The following is a 17,791-nucleotide window of genomic DNA, read 5'->3' on the forward strand; positions in this document are numbered from 1 at the left end:
ACCGGCCAAAAGAAGCGCGGAACGAGAAAGCGCGGTAATGTGCCAATCCCGGAAGAGGAACCCCGATCTCCAGCAGGTTAGTGGAGGAAGGGCCAGCCATGTCCGAGTCGGGAGGAGCGGAGGAGGAGGCCGCAACCGGGGATGCAGGGGCACCTCCGGGCCCCGCAGCGGGCGAAGCCGCGGCCCTAATACCACCACCGGCTGCCGCAGAACCCGCTGCCCCCAGCAGTCAGTCGGACACTGCCGCTACCACAAAGGCCATAATGCCCTTCTCTATGCCGTACCTGCCCGGAGCGGCCTGGCTCCCGCGATACTCCGGGGAGTCGCATACATTCACTGACTTTAAGGAAGGGCTCTGCAGCCTGCTCGAGTTCTATCCCCTGACAGAGGCTCAGAAGGTTCATATGATAACCGGCCAACTCTTGGGGGCGGCTCTGAGAGAATTGAAGTCCTGGCCCGCCGAGGATAAGGGAACTGCACAGCAGATTTTCGCAAAGCTTAAAGCCACCTTCGATACTCGCACTGCTACAGAAATTAAACTGACTTTCTATGGATGCAAACAGAGACCGCAGGATAGCTTACGGGACTATGCCCTTAATCTCCAGGAGGCGATGCGGGCCATTAAGCAGAGTGACCCCGGCAGCATGCAGGATGAGGATAAACTCCTGAAGGAGCGGTTCATTGAGGGGCTCTTGTGCAGTCACCAGCGGGGCCAATTACACTTCTTGGCCATGCAAAATCCAGACTTGACTTTTGCGCAATTCAAAGATAGAGCTATCCAGGCATTGCAGGAGCGACAGCCCAGCCGTGCAGCACCTCCCCGGCGCCCCGCGCTCACATACCACCAGGAGGTGGCGTCGGATGCCCCAGTCGCCGCCGAGACCGATGCCCAGAGCCTAGAGGACGACTCCCCTGCAGGACTTCGCCTCCAGATGCAGGAGTGTTGTGATCCGCTTTTTGGGCTCCCCTAGTGGTGGCTGGTGGTACTGGAGACTTGTGTGTTCTTTTCTGCCTCAGCTCACCTGCTTCCATCAGTTTTGGGAGTTCCCTATTTAGCCTTGCTCTCCAGTCACTTCCTTGCCGGTCATCATTGTAACCTGAGTCATTCAGTTGCATGTTCCTGCTACTAGTCTGCTGATCAGCTAAGTGGACTCTTGTCCTTTTTGTTTTGTATTTTTTGTCCAGTTTACAGTTTGTCATTTCCTGTTACTGGAAGCTCTTGTGGACTGAAATTGCCACTCCTGTGTCATGAGTTGACACAGGAGTCTTAAAGTAATTTCAGGATGGGTTTTTGAAAGGGTTTTTCAGCTGACCGTGAAGTCCTCTTTTGTATCCTTCCTCTTTCTAGTAAGTGGACCTCGCTTTGCTAAATCTACCTTCATACTGTGTATGTCTTTTCCTCTGAACTCACCGTTAATATATGTGGGGGCTACTATCATCTTTGGGGAATTTCACTAGAGGTAAGCCAGGTCTGTTCCTTCCTCTTCCAGGCGTAGTTAGTTCTCCGGCTGGCGCATGGCATCTAGGCAGCCGTAGGAATGCTTCCTGGCTACTGTTAGTTGTGTGGTAGATTTAGGTCACGGTCAGCTTGAGTTTCCATCACCCGAGGGCTAGTCTGTTATTTTGTGTTTCTGATGTTCCCATGCCATTGGGGAATCATGACACAGGAGCTAACCAAGAGCGTTGCTGCCCTGGCCCGGACGGTGCAGTCCCTACAGGAGGCCCCCAAGGAGAAGATCCAGTTGGCCTCCAGACCAGAGGATGTCCCTTGGATGCGACAGAGGAGGACTCCGCCGACCAGAGGCCGGAACAACGATCGCTTCCACCAGGACGGACGACCCATCTGCCGCCGCTGTCACCAGGTGGGCCACCTTGCAAGGTACTGTCCTTTAAACGAGCAACCCCTGGGGCAAAGGGCCAACCCCCAGGAGTAGGACGGTCAGGCCCGCAGCATTGGAGAACCAAGTACATTGGAGGACGACCAGTTCTCCCTGTAGTGGTTAATGGAATCCCCTTGAACGCTTTGCTGGACACCGGTTCTCAGGTGACGACTATACCTTACGTGCTTTATAGACGGTATTGGGAGGACACCGATATTACTCGTGGCCCTGACGATGATTTCACCATAATAGCCAGTAATGGTCAGCCGTTGCCACAAGTGGGGTATAAGGAGGTCACCATCAAGGTGGGGCGGGTGGAATTGAAAGCCCAAGGGATTGTGATTGTTGATATTGACTGTCGAGAATGTAATCCCATGATGACTCTTGGTACTAATGTTATAGAAAATTGTCTTGCAGAAGTTATTGTTTTATTGCAGCAGGTGGCAGAAACCGCTGGCCACAGTGAGCAACGTGCCCTGCAGAAGGAAATCAGAGCTCTGATGCAGAGACAGCAGGTAGAGCTGACTGGTGGTGAGATTGGTCGTGTCACTGTGAGTGATTCAAACCCCATCGCGATACCCCCCAGGAGTGAAATGTTAATATGGTGTCGGGCAGCCATAGGCCTCAGGGGAAAGGACTACCAGGCCTTGGTAGAACCCGTATATTCAGACAATAGGCCTACTATTCTGACAGCCCGGGGGGTGGTCGACATTCGCCAGGGGAGAGTGCCCGTACGTGTCCTCAATTGTGGGGAGGAAGAAGTTCACCTCACCAAGTATGCCACGCTTGCCAAATTGTTCACTGTTAATAATAGTGTGATACAGACACCTGAACCCTTGGTCCCGTCAAACGTGGCGGAGGACAACGGTTCTGCAGAGCACTCGAAAGACTGGTGTCGGGAATTGCATGTGGGCACTGACTCTACCCCATCCCATCAAAAACAGGGGGCCTACAGGGTGGTACACGAGTACGAGCAGGTATTCAGCAAACACCCCTTAGATTTTGGGCAGGTGAAAGGGATCCAACACCATATCCCCACGGGAGATCACCGACCCATAAAAGAGAGATATCGCCCTGTACCCCCAGCTCATTACCAGTGTGCCAAGGACATGTTGCGGGAAATGAAGGAGGCCGGGGTGGTGAGAGACAGCTGTAGCCCCTGGGCAGCTCCGTTAGTCCTTGTTAAAAAGAAAGATGGTACAATGAGAATGTGTGTTGATTACAGGCAGTTGAATCGCATTACACATAAGGACGCATACCCACTGCCCAGGATAGAGGAGTCTCTGGCTGCCTTAAAATCTGCTAACTACTTCTCTACCTTAGATCTCACCAGTGGGTACTGGCAGGTTCCTGTAGCGGAGGCGGACAAAGAGAAGACAGCCTTCACGACACCAATGGGTCTCTGCGAATTCAATTACATGCCCTTCGGATTGTGCAATGCTCCCGGGACGTTCCAGAGGATGATGGAGTGCTGCCTGGGACACATGAACTTCGAAACCGTGCTGCTGTATTTGGATGATCTCATTGTCTTCTCTAAGACCTACGAAGACCATCTGAAGCACCTGTCCGAGGTGTTTGAAGCCCTGTCCAACTTTGGCTTAAAGGTGAAACCGTCCAAGTGTCATCTGCTGAAACCTAAAGTGCAGTACCTGGGCCATGTGGTGAGCGCTGAAGGAGTGGCCCCAGACCCCGACAAGGTCACGGTGATCAAGGACTGGCCAAAGCCCAGTGACCTTCACGAAGTCCGGCAGTTCCTCGGGCTGGTAGGCTATTACCGGAGGTTCATTAAGGACTTTACCAAGAAGGCCGCACCCTTGCAAAACCTGTTGGTGGGCCAACCAAAGAGGACCAAGGGGAGGAACACCCCCTTTGATTGGAACGAGGAGCTGGAGGGATCCTTCACTTGTTTGAAGTCGGCACTGACGGGAGAAGAGGTACTGGCTTACCCTGAATACGACCAACCGTTTGTGCTGTACACAGATTCCAGCAATGTGGGATTAGGAGCCGTACTGTCCCAGGTCCAGAAAGGCAAAGAAAGGGTGATCGCTTACGCCAGCAGGAAACTCCGTCCCACGGAAAGAAACCCTGATAACTACAGTTCCTTTAAGCTGGAATTCCTTGCCATCGTCTGGGCAGTAACAGAGAGGTTCAAACACTACCTGGCCTCCGCGAAATTCACCGTCTTCACGGATAACAATCCGCTAACGCATCTGGATACTGCCAAACTCGGGGCCTTGGAACAGCGGTGGATGGCCCGGCTGTCCAACTACGATTTCACCATCAAGTACCGGGCAGGACACAAGAATGCCAATGCCGATGCCTTGTCCCGAATGCCCAATTTGCCAGAAACGGGAGAAGACCCGGAGGCACTTGAAGAGGTGGAGCTGCCTGCATTCCATCGCCCCAAAGCCACTCAGAACTCTCATCATGTGAAGAACAGGCACAGGAACCAACCGGATGCCACGCTGAATCCCCTGCCCCATCACGGATGGGCGGAAACTCAGGATGGTGACCCCGCGGTCCGTCGGGTGAAAGAGCTCTTGATGCAGGCAGGGTTGCATCCCGGCCCAGATGATCCACAAGAAACCCAACAGCTGTGGAAGGGGAGAAGCAAACTGTTTATCCATGATGGCAAGCTGTGCAGGAGGAGCATCGACCCACGTACTCATGAATTGGTGTGGCAGATAGTGGTGCCAAGGCGAGATGCGTCCATGGTTCTGGGAGCCTACCACGATGGAGCCGGACACTTCGGATGGAGGAAGCTAGAGAGGCTACTCCGAGGGAGGTTCTATTGGATTGGTATGAAGAGAGCCATTGAGAAGTGGTGTCGGGAGTGCGGTCCATGTAGCCTGCGCAGGAAGGACCGTGGCAGCCAACGGGCTCCCCTGCAGCCTATCATCACCAAACGGCCGCTCGAACTGGTCGCGCTGGATCATGTGAAGTTGACACCTAGCCGGTCCGGCTATATCTACGCTCTTACCATCGTAGATCACTACTCCAGATTTCTGGTGGTTGTACCTGTCAAGGATCTAACGGCCAGGACTGCCGCCAAGGCCTTCCAGCAGTACTTTTGTAGGCCCCATGGCTACCCGGAGAAGGTACTGACTGATCAGGGACCAGCATTCGAAGCAGAAGTGTTCCAAGAGTTCTGCCAACTGTACGGGTGTAAGAAGATCCGAACCACGCCGTACCATCCTCAAACCAATGGGATGTGCGAAAAGATGAACCAGGTGGTGATCGACTTATTGAAGACCTTGCCCGTAGAGGAACGGAACCTGTGGCCGACAAAGTTGCCTGACTTGGTGGATATCTACAATCACATCCCAGTAAATTCCACCAACTGTACTCCAGCGTACCTAATGAGGGGAAGGCCTAGCCAGCTACCCGTTGATCTGGACATGGGGGTCCTAGTCCCCGAAGATACCTCGCCGGATGCAGATTGGGATGCAGAAAGGCAGCGAAGGTACCGCAAAGTACAGGAGTGCGTGGAAAGAAGTCTCGCCCAGGCTAGGCAAAAACAAGAAAGGGACTACAACCAGCACGCTCCTGCGATTCCCCTGTTACCTGGTGAGCAAGTACTTAAACGAAAGAGGAGACTACACAAGCTCGATGACCAATGGGAAGCAGAACCGTATACCATCCTGCCATCCGATTTCAACAACACGAAGGTCTGTCTCATCAGCAAGGACAGAGGGGAGACCTCGACAGCGGTATCCAGGGATCACCTTTAGGTCTGCCCCGATAAGTTGAGAGAGAGGGACACGGCCCCAGGAATCTCCCCGCCGGTGGAAAAGGAGAAGATGATCCATACCGTCCTTGGTGACTTTCCCCAGTCCTGGACTCAGATAAATCAGGCCATCGTGGTACCTGTTCTAACGTTTCAACAGCCGGACCCACCAGAAACAATGGTGGTACCAGATCATCCGGCCCCGCAACCTCAACAAGCCCTACCTGAGGATGCCATGCCAACCGTTGAACCGACAAATCCTCCCTCTGCTATCGGTGAGCCTGCCGTACCTACTGTTGCCAGCAGCAGCAGCCCTGAGAGCTTCAGCCTGCCAGTGCTACCCAGACTCACTGAAAGTGTAGCTAGAAGGCAGTACACTACACCAGGGGTAGCAAGTATAGTGGGCCCTGTTAGACCAGTAGCAACCCCTGTGCTGCGAAGGTCCACACGCAGCACTCAGAATCAAATTCCCCTCCGCTACAAAACTTAGAGATACTAATAAGGGCTGTTATTTAGTTGAAAATGTTTGTGTATATATCTTTTGTTACAGGTTTTAAAATGGACAATAGAGTAATGGACGGTGAATTGCTCCAAAAACTTCTAAAAGGGGACCCCTTTGTTTACCCGGGGTCCCCGCTGTTTCAACCACTTAACTGAGAGTCATAAACTGTGCATGACCTAACTTTCGCAACGTTCAAGAGTCCTCACCTCCCATAAAGGGAAGCACTGCTATGTTTAATTGTTTAAGGTATTTCAAAAATTTTGTGTGTTTTCTGTTAACATGTAATGTTGTTCTTGTTTTCCCAGTCCGGGAGTACTGGATTTAACCGGGGGGGGAGTGCAGCGCCCCAGAGTCCTGGTCGTTGCAGTAATGTCGCTCTGCCACTAAGGGGAGTGATGTTACGTCTGATTGCACTAAAGGAGTTTCTCTGACCAGGTAACACTCACACTACACTTCACACTCCGGCCACCAGGGGGGGTGGTTCTATCTAGTAGGCCACTCCTCACACTCTGGTAAAACTGGGGGTTGGACAGGAAGACTGGGAGAGAAGTAACTGGGAAGAGCTAGTGAGAGGACCTGTCAGGGATGGGATCCTGGCAGACTCCTAAGAGCAGAACTAACCAGTGAACAACGGGAATACAGTAAAGAGGAATTAGGACCAGAAGGAGTCCTAAGTCCTAGAGGTTTTATTATAATAGATGGGTTCGCAGCCCGGGGTCCACCGTGCAGGAGAACCTGCTGCTAGCAAACGGCGGAACTATATGGCGGTATGAGCTAACCCTGTTACTTCACAGAGTAGCCAAAACTCAAAGCACTGCGCCCTTCACAGTGGCACAGGCTAACTACTCAACTGAGAGCAGTCAGTGGTCATGCATGCACACAAACTCCTCGCCGGAGGTGCCAGCATTCTAGGGGCTTATTTCAGCCGGGTCCCTGAATACATTCACACAAAATCTCCTCGCCGGAGGTGCCAGCATTCTAGGGGCTTATTTCAGCCGGGTCCCTGAACACAATCTTACATGACCACACTGGCGCAAAGTACAAAACATAGAACAATACTAGCGCATGGCCGTGCGGCCATGCAAGCCTTAAATAGTTGCAGCACGTACAGGACCTTCCTAGAAGGACCAATGAGAGGCTGCCACAGAGCGTGAGCACCACAGGACCTTCCTGAAGGACCAATGGCCTTAGCTGCAGTATCTGATCATGTGACCCTCGATCTCCACTGAGAGATCTTACTCTGGGCATGCTCAGAACGAGAAAAGCAGGACTTAGTCCCTGAAGCGTCTGCTTGCCGCTGCCCAGCACTGACTTTCATGGCAGAAGCAGGAAAAGCAGCAGTAACTCTTTGTACCGAGTCAGACTGAGCGAGACGCTGGGACTGACATCTCCTGAGATTCCCCCTGTGCAGAGGCGGGAACTCGACCCCTAACATACTATTTCCTAACAATGGCACTAAATTAAATTACGGTAAATTAAAAAATAAAATAAAACCTTTGAAATTTTGTGGGGTTTTTTGCACATTTTTTTACACAGGCAACTCTCTCTTGGTAGTAAACTTTAGAGATAGCTCTAACTCCCAATCAAGAACAAACAAAAAAATATATTTCAATTTATTTTTATTTAAGTAAACAAATTCAAAGCCATACTGCAAGTAAAAAAAAAATTAAAATATTAAAAGTTCTAAATAGGAGGATATAATGTTCTATCCATTTTCCAACTAAAATCCCAATTTAAAATAAGGCCCTATAAATAAATTATGTGTACCATTCCCTATTCACCAGTTGCATTTTGGCAAAAAAAAAAACAAGAAAACACAAAAATACCTCCATGGTTTCCTTGAAAATTGACTATAAGCAATAAATAACAATTTCGCTGAGGTAGTCACACAAACAGAAAAGTTTTTAAATCAAAAAGACCAATTTATTTTCCTAAATATTGGGCAATTGCCTCGTGACTGTAAAACTTTTTTTTTAGCAATTTTCAACCTAAAAAAAAAAGAAACGTTGAAAATATTTTTCATGATTAAGACCTTTTTTTATCAGCCACAATATGAAAAAGAAAAGAGATTATCAAAAATTAATAATATGAAATCGTGTACAAGATGAAAAAAGTACAAATATTTCAATATGTGAGTCTTTAACCAGACCACTGATTCACCCAATTTTAGTTGTAGACTTAAAAAAAAGGTCAAGAAAGAGAAGGTCCAGTTGGTCCTGGTTTTGGACTCAACACATACATTGCATTCGGATGGTCCTCCTGATTTTGAGACCAAAAATGTTGGAAATCTTCTCGAACCTGACATTCTATGTATCTAGAACATGAGTAAGATTCCTCACGGATCTTGTCGGATCATCTCTTTTAGGTGGTCTTCAGAACAAGAAGAATGGATCTTTGGACTTTTAAGACGAGCTGTTGTGTCCACGGGACCTCTAATGGATCATGTCTCTCCGGTGGTCTTCAGAAGAGCAATGTGTCCTTGGACTTTTAAGACCAGCCATGATAGTGATAAACCTAGATTTGAATCCACGCAGGTTCCCAATGGATTATCTCCCTCCAGTGGTCTTCAGAAGAACAATATGTCTTTAGACTTGTAATACCAGCCATGATTGTAATAAAACTAGATGAGTCCAGAGAGTTCCCAATGGATCATCTCGCTATGGTGGTCTTCAGAAGAACAATGTGTCCTTGAACCTTTTGACCACTCATGATGTGTCCACCTCTCCTTGAATAATCCTCCAACTATTCAGAGAGCCCCCATCCACCTGGTTTGCCCCATTTCCGTGTCCCCATAAGTTTTTATTTTCCATAATGAAAACTTTTCAATTAAAACTCATTGCATAAACACCAAATTCCCCACTATCTTCCAGAACACCATAAATATGGACACCGTATCCAGGCCAATCCGCCGTATATTGTCCTCAGCTGGGTCATCTGCCTCTGTAAACTTTGATTTTGTTAACAGAAGTAAGGTTTCCTATAATTTCAGCTTCAAAGTCTGCGTTATGGACGCCAGTTTTTCTGAAGGCTCCGGCCGCTTTGTTGTTCTCCCAGTAATGATGCCAATTTCCTATACTGTTGGCACCAAATCCGTACAAATCCACCTGTGAAAACAGGTTCAAAAATAAAAAACTAAATTATAAAAATTACATTATTCTTCATTTAACTAAACCGACTCCCTCCTACTGCACCAATCCTGATTTTTGGTGTCTTTTTGGCTTTTAAGGAACTTACTGAAGTTCTAAAAGGCAATCTGTCGGCACAAAACGACTGTTCAAACCAAGCCCAGGTGCTCGGTGAACCCCTGACGTGGCCGACCATTTCAGTGCACCTCCCCACGTACTTGTTTTTCATCAACGTCTGCCCTTCTCTTGCTCCATAAAGCCAAAGCTTTCAATCGAGGAGGAGGTTGGAGATAGACGCAAAACAAGTAGGAGGGAGATTTGGCCTCGTGAAAGGTGGAACGAGCATCTGTGCTTGGTTTGAACAGTTATTTTGTGCTGACAGATCACATTTGATTAAAACTAAAATTTTCCAAAAAGATCACTGGGGCTAAATTTTGGTTAGGGATTTACTCCATCTCTGGTTCCTAGACCATGTTGACTCAAAATTGCAGAAAGTCCTAGAAGTTCATGGAGGTCGATCATGCGCAATACTGTAAGGGGGTGCCACATCCCTACCTCCTTAAAGGTGTGTAGTAAGTCATGCTGCTATGTACATAGTATGTTGCTTTGAAAAAGATATGTATTTATTTGGTTTAGCATTGATAGGGAAAGTGTAGTACACTTAGTCGGACACTGGATGGGGGACAATATTATACAGAGTTATGACAGCCCCCCGAAGAAGCCTACGCGAAACGCGCGTAGGGGCTGGCGATCTCCACTGGTACACACCACGTCTAATATGGGTGAGGCCCGGTTTTGTACATACTGATAGTCCTTCACCGTACATGTGTTTTGGGTGGGATTAGTAAGTTGGTATTGCCACTTACCTACTGTTTTTACCTGGGCTCGCTAGGCGTATACTGGAGGTGTGCACTGTGGATTATTGTTACCTGTTTCCATGATTCACAGCATTATTTTGTTTTGACCCTGAGTATGTATCTTACTATTGGCATTTTAGATTAATGGTTGTTAATAAACATGTTACTTTTTTGTACCTCTAATGACAACTCTATGACTCCTTTTTTCGGATTATTATATAATTATACAGAGTTATGTAGGAAGGGCTGTCTGTGTCAAGAGGAAAGTGTCTTCCTGTTTAGAGTTAGTAGGGGCCTAGTGCCCGGGCTGGGCAGACAGCTCCGCAACATTCAAGTGTTATACCCAGCCATTCAGAGTCCAGATGGACAGCAAGTACAGCTGAGGCAGCAGTGTAACCACAGATCGGGACAGAAGCAAGAGAAGTGGTCCTTGACCAGTACAGGTACACAGGTCGCTCATCACATGGCAGATCATTGCATGGGCTGACGCCCTCCGTACCGGGGCGAAACGGGCAAGAGAACACTCATGTGTCGTGAGCTCGCACAGGGAGGATGCTGTGTTATCGCAGGAGGTGATACGACCCCGTAATGTACTGCATGACTTAGGAGAAAGCGTAGGGACAGCAGAGAACGGGAACTCTTTGGAACCTAATGTTGATGATGTAACTGTCAAGAATATGCTGCGACAAGCAAATAATAAAGTTCATCGTTTTAAGTTTGTAAAGGACTCTGCCTCTTATTGTACAACGGAAGCAGCGGAACGTCAGCCTGCCTGATGGGACTCAAATGGTGCAGAGGGTGAAGCGAAAGGTATGCTGCAGAAGGGACATTGTTTACATGTAACTGGGGGCCAGGGTGCGCGTAACCAGTTGTTCTCAGCAACGACTACGGCCCTCGCCCAGCCTTTTACAATACCACTCCATTCATTCTTAAAGAGACAGCCAGAGATTGCCAAGAGCTGCTCTTGGCTGATCATCAGGACTTCTACGAGAATGAAAGGAGTAGGAACGGGCACGATCAACCACTGCTTCATCTCAAGAGCTCGGGGTCTCTCTAGAGGTCGGACCCCCAGTGACCAGGAAGTTATCCTCCATCCTATGGATCTGGGAAAACTTCCAAAACTTGAGAATATCCCTTTAAGTTCGGCATAACATGCCAGGTATAAGAGTCCTACCTGATCGCAGACGTGAAGAGCAAATATGACGCTCATGATTCCGGTAGACGGGTAGCGGCCGTGGTGACGTAACCAACTGTCATATATGTATTTCATAAATTCCGGGTGGTAGACAAGAATCTGTCCAAAAGAAAAAGGAAAAATAAATACACTTTCCATTCCCAGGTTGAAGTTAATTATTGATTTTTTATTTATTTATTTTTATAAAACTTTATTACAAATATCAAAGTAATGAAGAACAATAAACTATAACAATTTATAGATAGGTCCCACAACTCAAGTACAGACTATGGTGAAGCTTGTAGGACTGTTCATCCTGGTCTTTCTGGTGCATGAATAGAATACTAGAATGACAGTGAATACTGACACCGAGATGGAGCAGGGAATGTTACTGCAAAACAGTGCAACTTTATATGCGGAGTCTCGCTGGGTACTATTATGCTTAGGGTAGCACTATATAAGTGCACCCCACAAGGACCAACGTGCATTTTTTACATCTTTTTATTGCACATTTTGTCATCTTTAGCAGGATCCTCTGGACCCTTTAGTGTTTTTGAGGGATAATGAGGATTCTGTCCATAAGGGGTGCACTTAAATAGTGCGCCACTAGAAATCACCCATTCATCACAATGCGGCTCATAAATCCACATTCGGGCTCACCTTGTCTTTGTTGACTTTGATCTTTCGTGGCACTGGAGCATAAGTGCTGGAAAAAGAAAAGAAATGCAATACTAGTATTAGTATAAGCCCATTACAAAATCCAGCTGTAAATGTGACACTTGTTTTTTTCCAGACTCCTGAAGAGCATTTCTGCCTAATTATTCAGCTATAAAGAAGTTCTCCATGATGACATCATCGAACGGGATTGTTTTGGTTGTTTTGATATGATGGATGACATCACGCAATTATAAGGACAGACAATGCTGCCCTCTTCTGGTAGAAAGCAAAAACTGCATAGAAACACTGACCTCTGCTGGAGAAGTCAGGCATTGCAGGACAGACATAAAAAATTGCTTCCGATTCCTTTCCAACATAATCGGTAAGATCTGTGGAGGATCCCATGCAGAAAATGAATGCAGCATAGAATAGTTTAATGTAGTGTGCATCAGAGTTATCATGGAGGAGACGCATGCTGCACATGTACACACAAATGGCATCCGTGTGACACGTACCCGAATGAAATTATCCGTTGGCAGGGGAAAGCATGCTTCCCTCTGCCCACAAGCTTTTTGGAGATGGACATTTAATTCTCCAGCAGGACTTGGCCCCTGTCCACACTACCAAATGTACCAATATCTGGTTTACAAACAACAGTATCAGTGGGCTTGATTGGCAGCAAACTCTCCTGACCTTAACCCCATAGAGAATCTATGGAGTATTGTCAGGAGGAAGATGAGAGACACCAGACCCAACAATGCAGACGAGCTGAAGGCTGCTATCAAAGCAACCTGGGCTTCCATAACCCCTCAGCAGTGCCACAGGCTGATCACCTCCATGCCACGCCGCATTGATGCAGTAACTGATGCAAAAGGAGCCGCGACCAAGTATTGAGTGCATTTACTGAACATACATTTCAGTAGGCCAACATTTCGAATTTAAAATCATTTTTTCAAGCTGGTGTTATAAAGTATTCTAATTTACTGAGATAATGACTTTTGGGTTTTAATTGGCTGTAAGCCGTAATCATCAACATTAACAGAAATAAACACTTGACATAGATCCCTCTGTGTGTAATGACTCTATAGAATATACGAGATTCACTTTTTGTATTGAAGAACTGAAATAAATTAACTTTTTGATGATATTCTAATTTTGTGAGAAGCGCCTGTATCTACAGTTAGGTCCATATATATTTGGACAGAGACAACATTTTTCTAATTTTGGTTATAGACATTACCACAATGAATTTTAAACAAAACAATCCAGATGCAGTTGTAGTTCAGACTTTCAGCTTTCATTTGAGGGTATCCACATTAAAATTGGATGAAGGGTTTAGGAGTTTCAGCTCCTTAACATGTACTACCCTGTTTTTAAAGGGACCAAAAGTAATTGGACAATTGACTCCAAGGCTATTTCATGGACAGGTGTGGGCAATCCCTTCATTATGTCATTCTCAACTAAGCAGATAAAAGGCCTGGAGTTGATTTGAGGTGTGGTGCTTGCATTTGGAAGGTTTTGCTGTGAAGTAAACATGCGGTAAAGGAGCTCTCCATGCAGGTGAAACAAGCCATCCTTAAGCTGCGAAAACAGAAAAAAACCATCCGAGAAATTGCTACAATATTAGGAGTGGCAAAATCTACAGTTTGGTACATCCTGAGAAAGAAAGAAAGCACTGGTGAACTCATCAATGCAAACAGACCTGGGCTCCCACGGAAGACAACAGTGGTGGATGATCGCAGAATAATCTCCATGGTGAAGAGAAACCCCTTCACAACAGCCAACCAAGTGACCAACACTCTCCAGGAGGTCGGCGTATCAATATCCAAATCTACCATAAAGAGAAGACTGCATGAAAGTAAATACATAGGGTTCACTGCACGGTGCAAGCCACTCATAAGCATCAAGAAGAAAAAGGCTAAAAACATCTAAAAAAGCCAGCACAGTTCTGGAAGAACATTCTATGGACAGATGAAACCAAGATCAACCTCTACCAGAATGATGGAAAGAGAAAAGTATGGTGAAGGCGTGGTACAGCTCATGATCCAAAGCATACCACATCATCTGTAAAACACGGCGGAGGCAGAGTGATGGCTTGGGCATGCATGGCTGCCAGTGGCACTGGGTCACTAGTGTTTATTGATGATGTGACACAGGACAGAAGGAGCCGAATGAATTCTGAGGTATTCAGAACCGCCATACTGTGTGCTCAGATCCAGCCAAATGCAGCCAAACTGATTGGTCGTCGTTTCATCCTACAGATGGACAATGACCAAAACATAAAGTCAAAGCAACTCAGGAGATTATTAAAGCAAAGAAGTGGAATATTCCTGAATGGCCAAGTCAGTCACCTGATCTCAGCCCAATTGAGGAGCATTTCACTTGTTAAAGACTAAACTTCACACAGAAAGGCCACAAACAAACAGCAACTGAAGACCACCGCAGTGAAGGCCTGGCAGAGCATCAAAAAGGAGGAAACACAGCGTCTGGTGATGTCCATGAGTTCAAGACTTCAGGCAGTCATTGCCAACAAAGGGTTTTCAACCAAGTACTAAAAATGAACATTTTATTTACAATTATTGAATCTGTCCAATTACTTTTGGTCCCTTTAAAAACAGGGTGGCACATGTTAAGAAGCTGAAACTCCTAAACCCTTCATCCAATTTTAATGTGGATACCCTCAAATGAAAGCTGAAAGTCTGAAGTTCAACTGCATCTGAATTGTTTTGTTTAAAATTCATTGTGGTAATGTCTATAACCAAAATTAGAAAAATGTTGTCTCTGTCCAAATATATATGGACCTAACTGTATCTGTCATGTCCCTCATCACTCTTTCTATCTTTGAACATCTTTTATACATAACACTATAGGACACACGTCTCTCACTGGTACTGTTTTTTCCAATACCGGAATTATCAGGACGTGTGAAGGAGGCCTTATAGCTACACCCCCCTGGCACAAGCAATTTAATTTTAAAAACTAATAAGTTTACAAAAAAGGAAAAAATAGAACAGAAATTATAATTATTTTTTCTTCATGCATCCACAAAAAGCCATCGATAAAACAAATACATTTTTTTTAAATATTTAAAAAAGAAAATTCAAGTTGTAATGATCTCTATGACCACTAGGGGAGACAAAAACATGTACATTTGGCCATAAGTGTCAATGAAGTTGGACAGCGCTGTCAACTATATATATAAAGCTGAGTGTAGGTATGTATGTGTGTGTCTATGTATCAAACCACGCCCACTACACATAACCCCGCCCACTCAGCAGATAGTATCACACAGGATAGGATTAGATACACAGCTCAGCAGATAGTATCACACAGGATAGGATTAGATACACAGCTCAGCAGTCAGTATCACACAGGATAGGATTAGATACACAGCTCAGCAGATAGTATCACACAGGATAGGATTAGATACACAGCTCAGCAGTCAGTATCACACAGGATAGGATTAGATACACAGCTCAGCAGTCAGTATCACACAGGATAGGATTAGATACACGGCTCAGCAGATAGTATCACACAGGATAGGATTAGATACACAGCTCAGCAGTCAGTATCACACAGGATAGGATTAGATACACGGCTCAGCAGATAGTATCACACAGGATAGGATTAGATACACAGCTCAGCAGTCAGTATCACACAGGATAGGATTAGATACACAGCTCAGCAGATAGTATCACACAGGATAGGATTAGATACACAGCCCGTGTAAACGTTTTCTAAAACTTGGAGCACCTATTCTGCTGTTGAGAAATTTAGATCCACCAAAGCTGTGTAATGGAACAAAACTCTTGATTAAGAAGCTGTTTACACATGTAATTGAAGCAACCATTTTGACAGGAGAGGACATTTTCATTCCAAGAATTCCTCTCATTCCATCTGATTTGCCTTTTGATTTTAAACACCTCCAGTATCCAGTGCGACTGCCATTTGCGATGTCCATTAACAAGGCTCAGGGACAGTCCATGAAAGTAGTAGGGATCGATTTGCAATCTCCATGCTTTTCTCATTGTCAACTTTACGTGGCCTGTTCAAGAGTTGGAACTGCCAACTAACTAACCACAGTTATTTACTATGTCTGGGCAATGCCGGGCTAGTCCTACTTATGGAAAACCATAAAAGTTGACCTCAACTTTGATGTGTTCTGTGCTCAAAAATCAGGACAGAGGATCCAGGAAATGACAGAGACAAGATTTATAAACTCCTTGACAGAAGGAGCTCACTGATAGATTCTCAGTTTACTCATTCTGCAGCCAATTGCGTAAAAATGTTAATAAAACCTACTTGCAAAATGTTTTTATGTCCAAAATACACCAAGACAGAGGCAGGGATGCACCAAAACACAGGTATGAACACCAAGAGACAGGATGGATACACCAAGACACAGGCAAGAACACACCGAGAAAAAGGCTTGGACTCACCAAAACATGGGCATGAACACCAACACTCAAGATTGATGCATCAAAACAAAGAAGCGGACGTACAGAGTCACAGGGGCAGAAACACCGAGGCACAAGACTGGATACACCAAGACAAAAGCAGGGACACCAAGACACAAAATGGATGCACACCATGACACCAGATTGATGCACCAAACACTGGCAGGGACGCACCAAGGAGCAGGCCTGAATGCACTAATACACCGGCTGAATGTACCAAGACACCGTATCCCTATAACCAACTAGCACCCATAAAAGTAACAACCCAAGTAGGAAAAAGGAGCAGTGAAAGAGAGACACAAACCCAAGAATCCAACTGCTTTGTTCTAAGAAGTAATTTTTTCTCTCCCCGGAGCTGGATTCACAGCTACACTGCTCAGTACGGCTATATTATGTTTTCTAGGCTGTTGATGCTTCTGAACTTGTGCTACATAGTGACGGGAGAACAGGAATCCCTCATGTCTGTGTGCGCTGAGTATGGGAGACATTGTATGAGCTAGTCTTCACCCACTAACTCAGAGACAACTCGAAATTAGAGATAGGAGTATGCAGAGGGGAAACTGGTGAAAAATGCAGGATGCAAGTCATATAATGGTCAGAAATAGTGGTATTCGTTGTGCACACATGACAGCTTGTCATTGTCAAACCGTCACCAGAAATAAAAGTACACTGTAAGAAACATGTGCCACACTGCAATCATGGGCCCCAATGACCGCGTACCACTAGCTCATCATCAGATTCTAAATCAGGACTGATCCAACACCAACACAAGACCCCATTACACAATCATTCCATTTATGTCGACAATTGATATTGTGGATTAGATCTGAAAACATTCCTTGATCTTATGAGATAAACTACTGCAGTTGATGTCTAGTACAGTTATTCTAAAACCGCTATCAGCAATCCACATCCACTCCACTGAGGCTGAGGCTGGAGAACAGGGACAAAAAGAGAAATGCCACCTGCTAACAAAACTGTACACCGATACCAGCTCCATCCATCAACTCTGCATGAACCAGATCAGCCAGTTATGGCCCATCCCGATGCCACTGGTAATGCCACAAAGCCGCAGGGACGACGTCTGCACAAGCCGACCATTAGAGAAGATCACAGACACAAAACTAACACGAGGCCAGAGATAATGATACCAATATACTTGTACATAGGAGCGGTATTATAGTAGTTATATTCTTGTACATAGGAGCAGTATTATAGTAGTTATATTCTTGTACATAGGGGCAGTATTATAGTAGTTATATTCTTGTACATAGGGGCAGTATTATAGTAGTTATATTCTTGTACATAGGAGCAGTATTATAGTAGTTATATTCTTGTACATAGGGGCAGTATTATAGTAGTTATATTCTTGTACATAGGAGCAGTATTATAGTAGTTATATTCTTGTACAT

The 17,791-nt window shown here is 45.9% G+C and overlaps 1 protein-coding gene across 1 annotated transcript in view; it reads right to left on the bottom strand.

Moving 5' to 3' along the window:
* Positions 1-7,694: 7,694 nt before the first annotated feature.
* LOC143783063 (CMP-N-acetylneuraminate-beta-galactosamide-alpha-2,3-sialyltransferase 1-like) overlaps positions 7,695-17,791 on the bottom strand; it is a 59,866-nt gene continuing 49,769 nt past the window's right edge. Inside the window, exons 4-6 of the mRNA XM_077271268.1 lie at positions 11,926-11,971; positions 11,266-11,385; positions 7,695-9,213 (exon numbers count right to left, since the gene is read on the bottom strand). Coding sequence (XP_077127383.1) covers positions 9,040-9,213; positions 11,266-11,385; positions 11,926-11,971 — 340 coding nt within the window. The 3' untranslated portion in view covers positions 7,695-9,039. The remainder of the gene's footprint in view (positions 9,214-11,265; positions 11,386-11,925; positions 11,972-17,791) is intronic.

The sequence above is a fragment of the Ranitomeya variabilis genome, chromosome 6 (genome assembly GCF_051348905.1).
Source record: "Ranitomeya variabilis isolate aRanVar5 chromosome 6, aRanVar5.hap1, whole genome shotgun sequence".
Lineage (NCBI taxonomy): Eukaryota > Metazoa > Chordata > Amphibia > Anura > Dendrobatidae > Ranitomeya > Ranitomeya variabilis.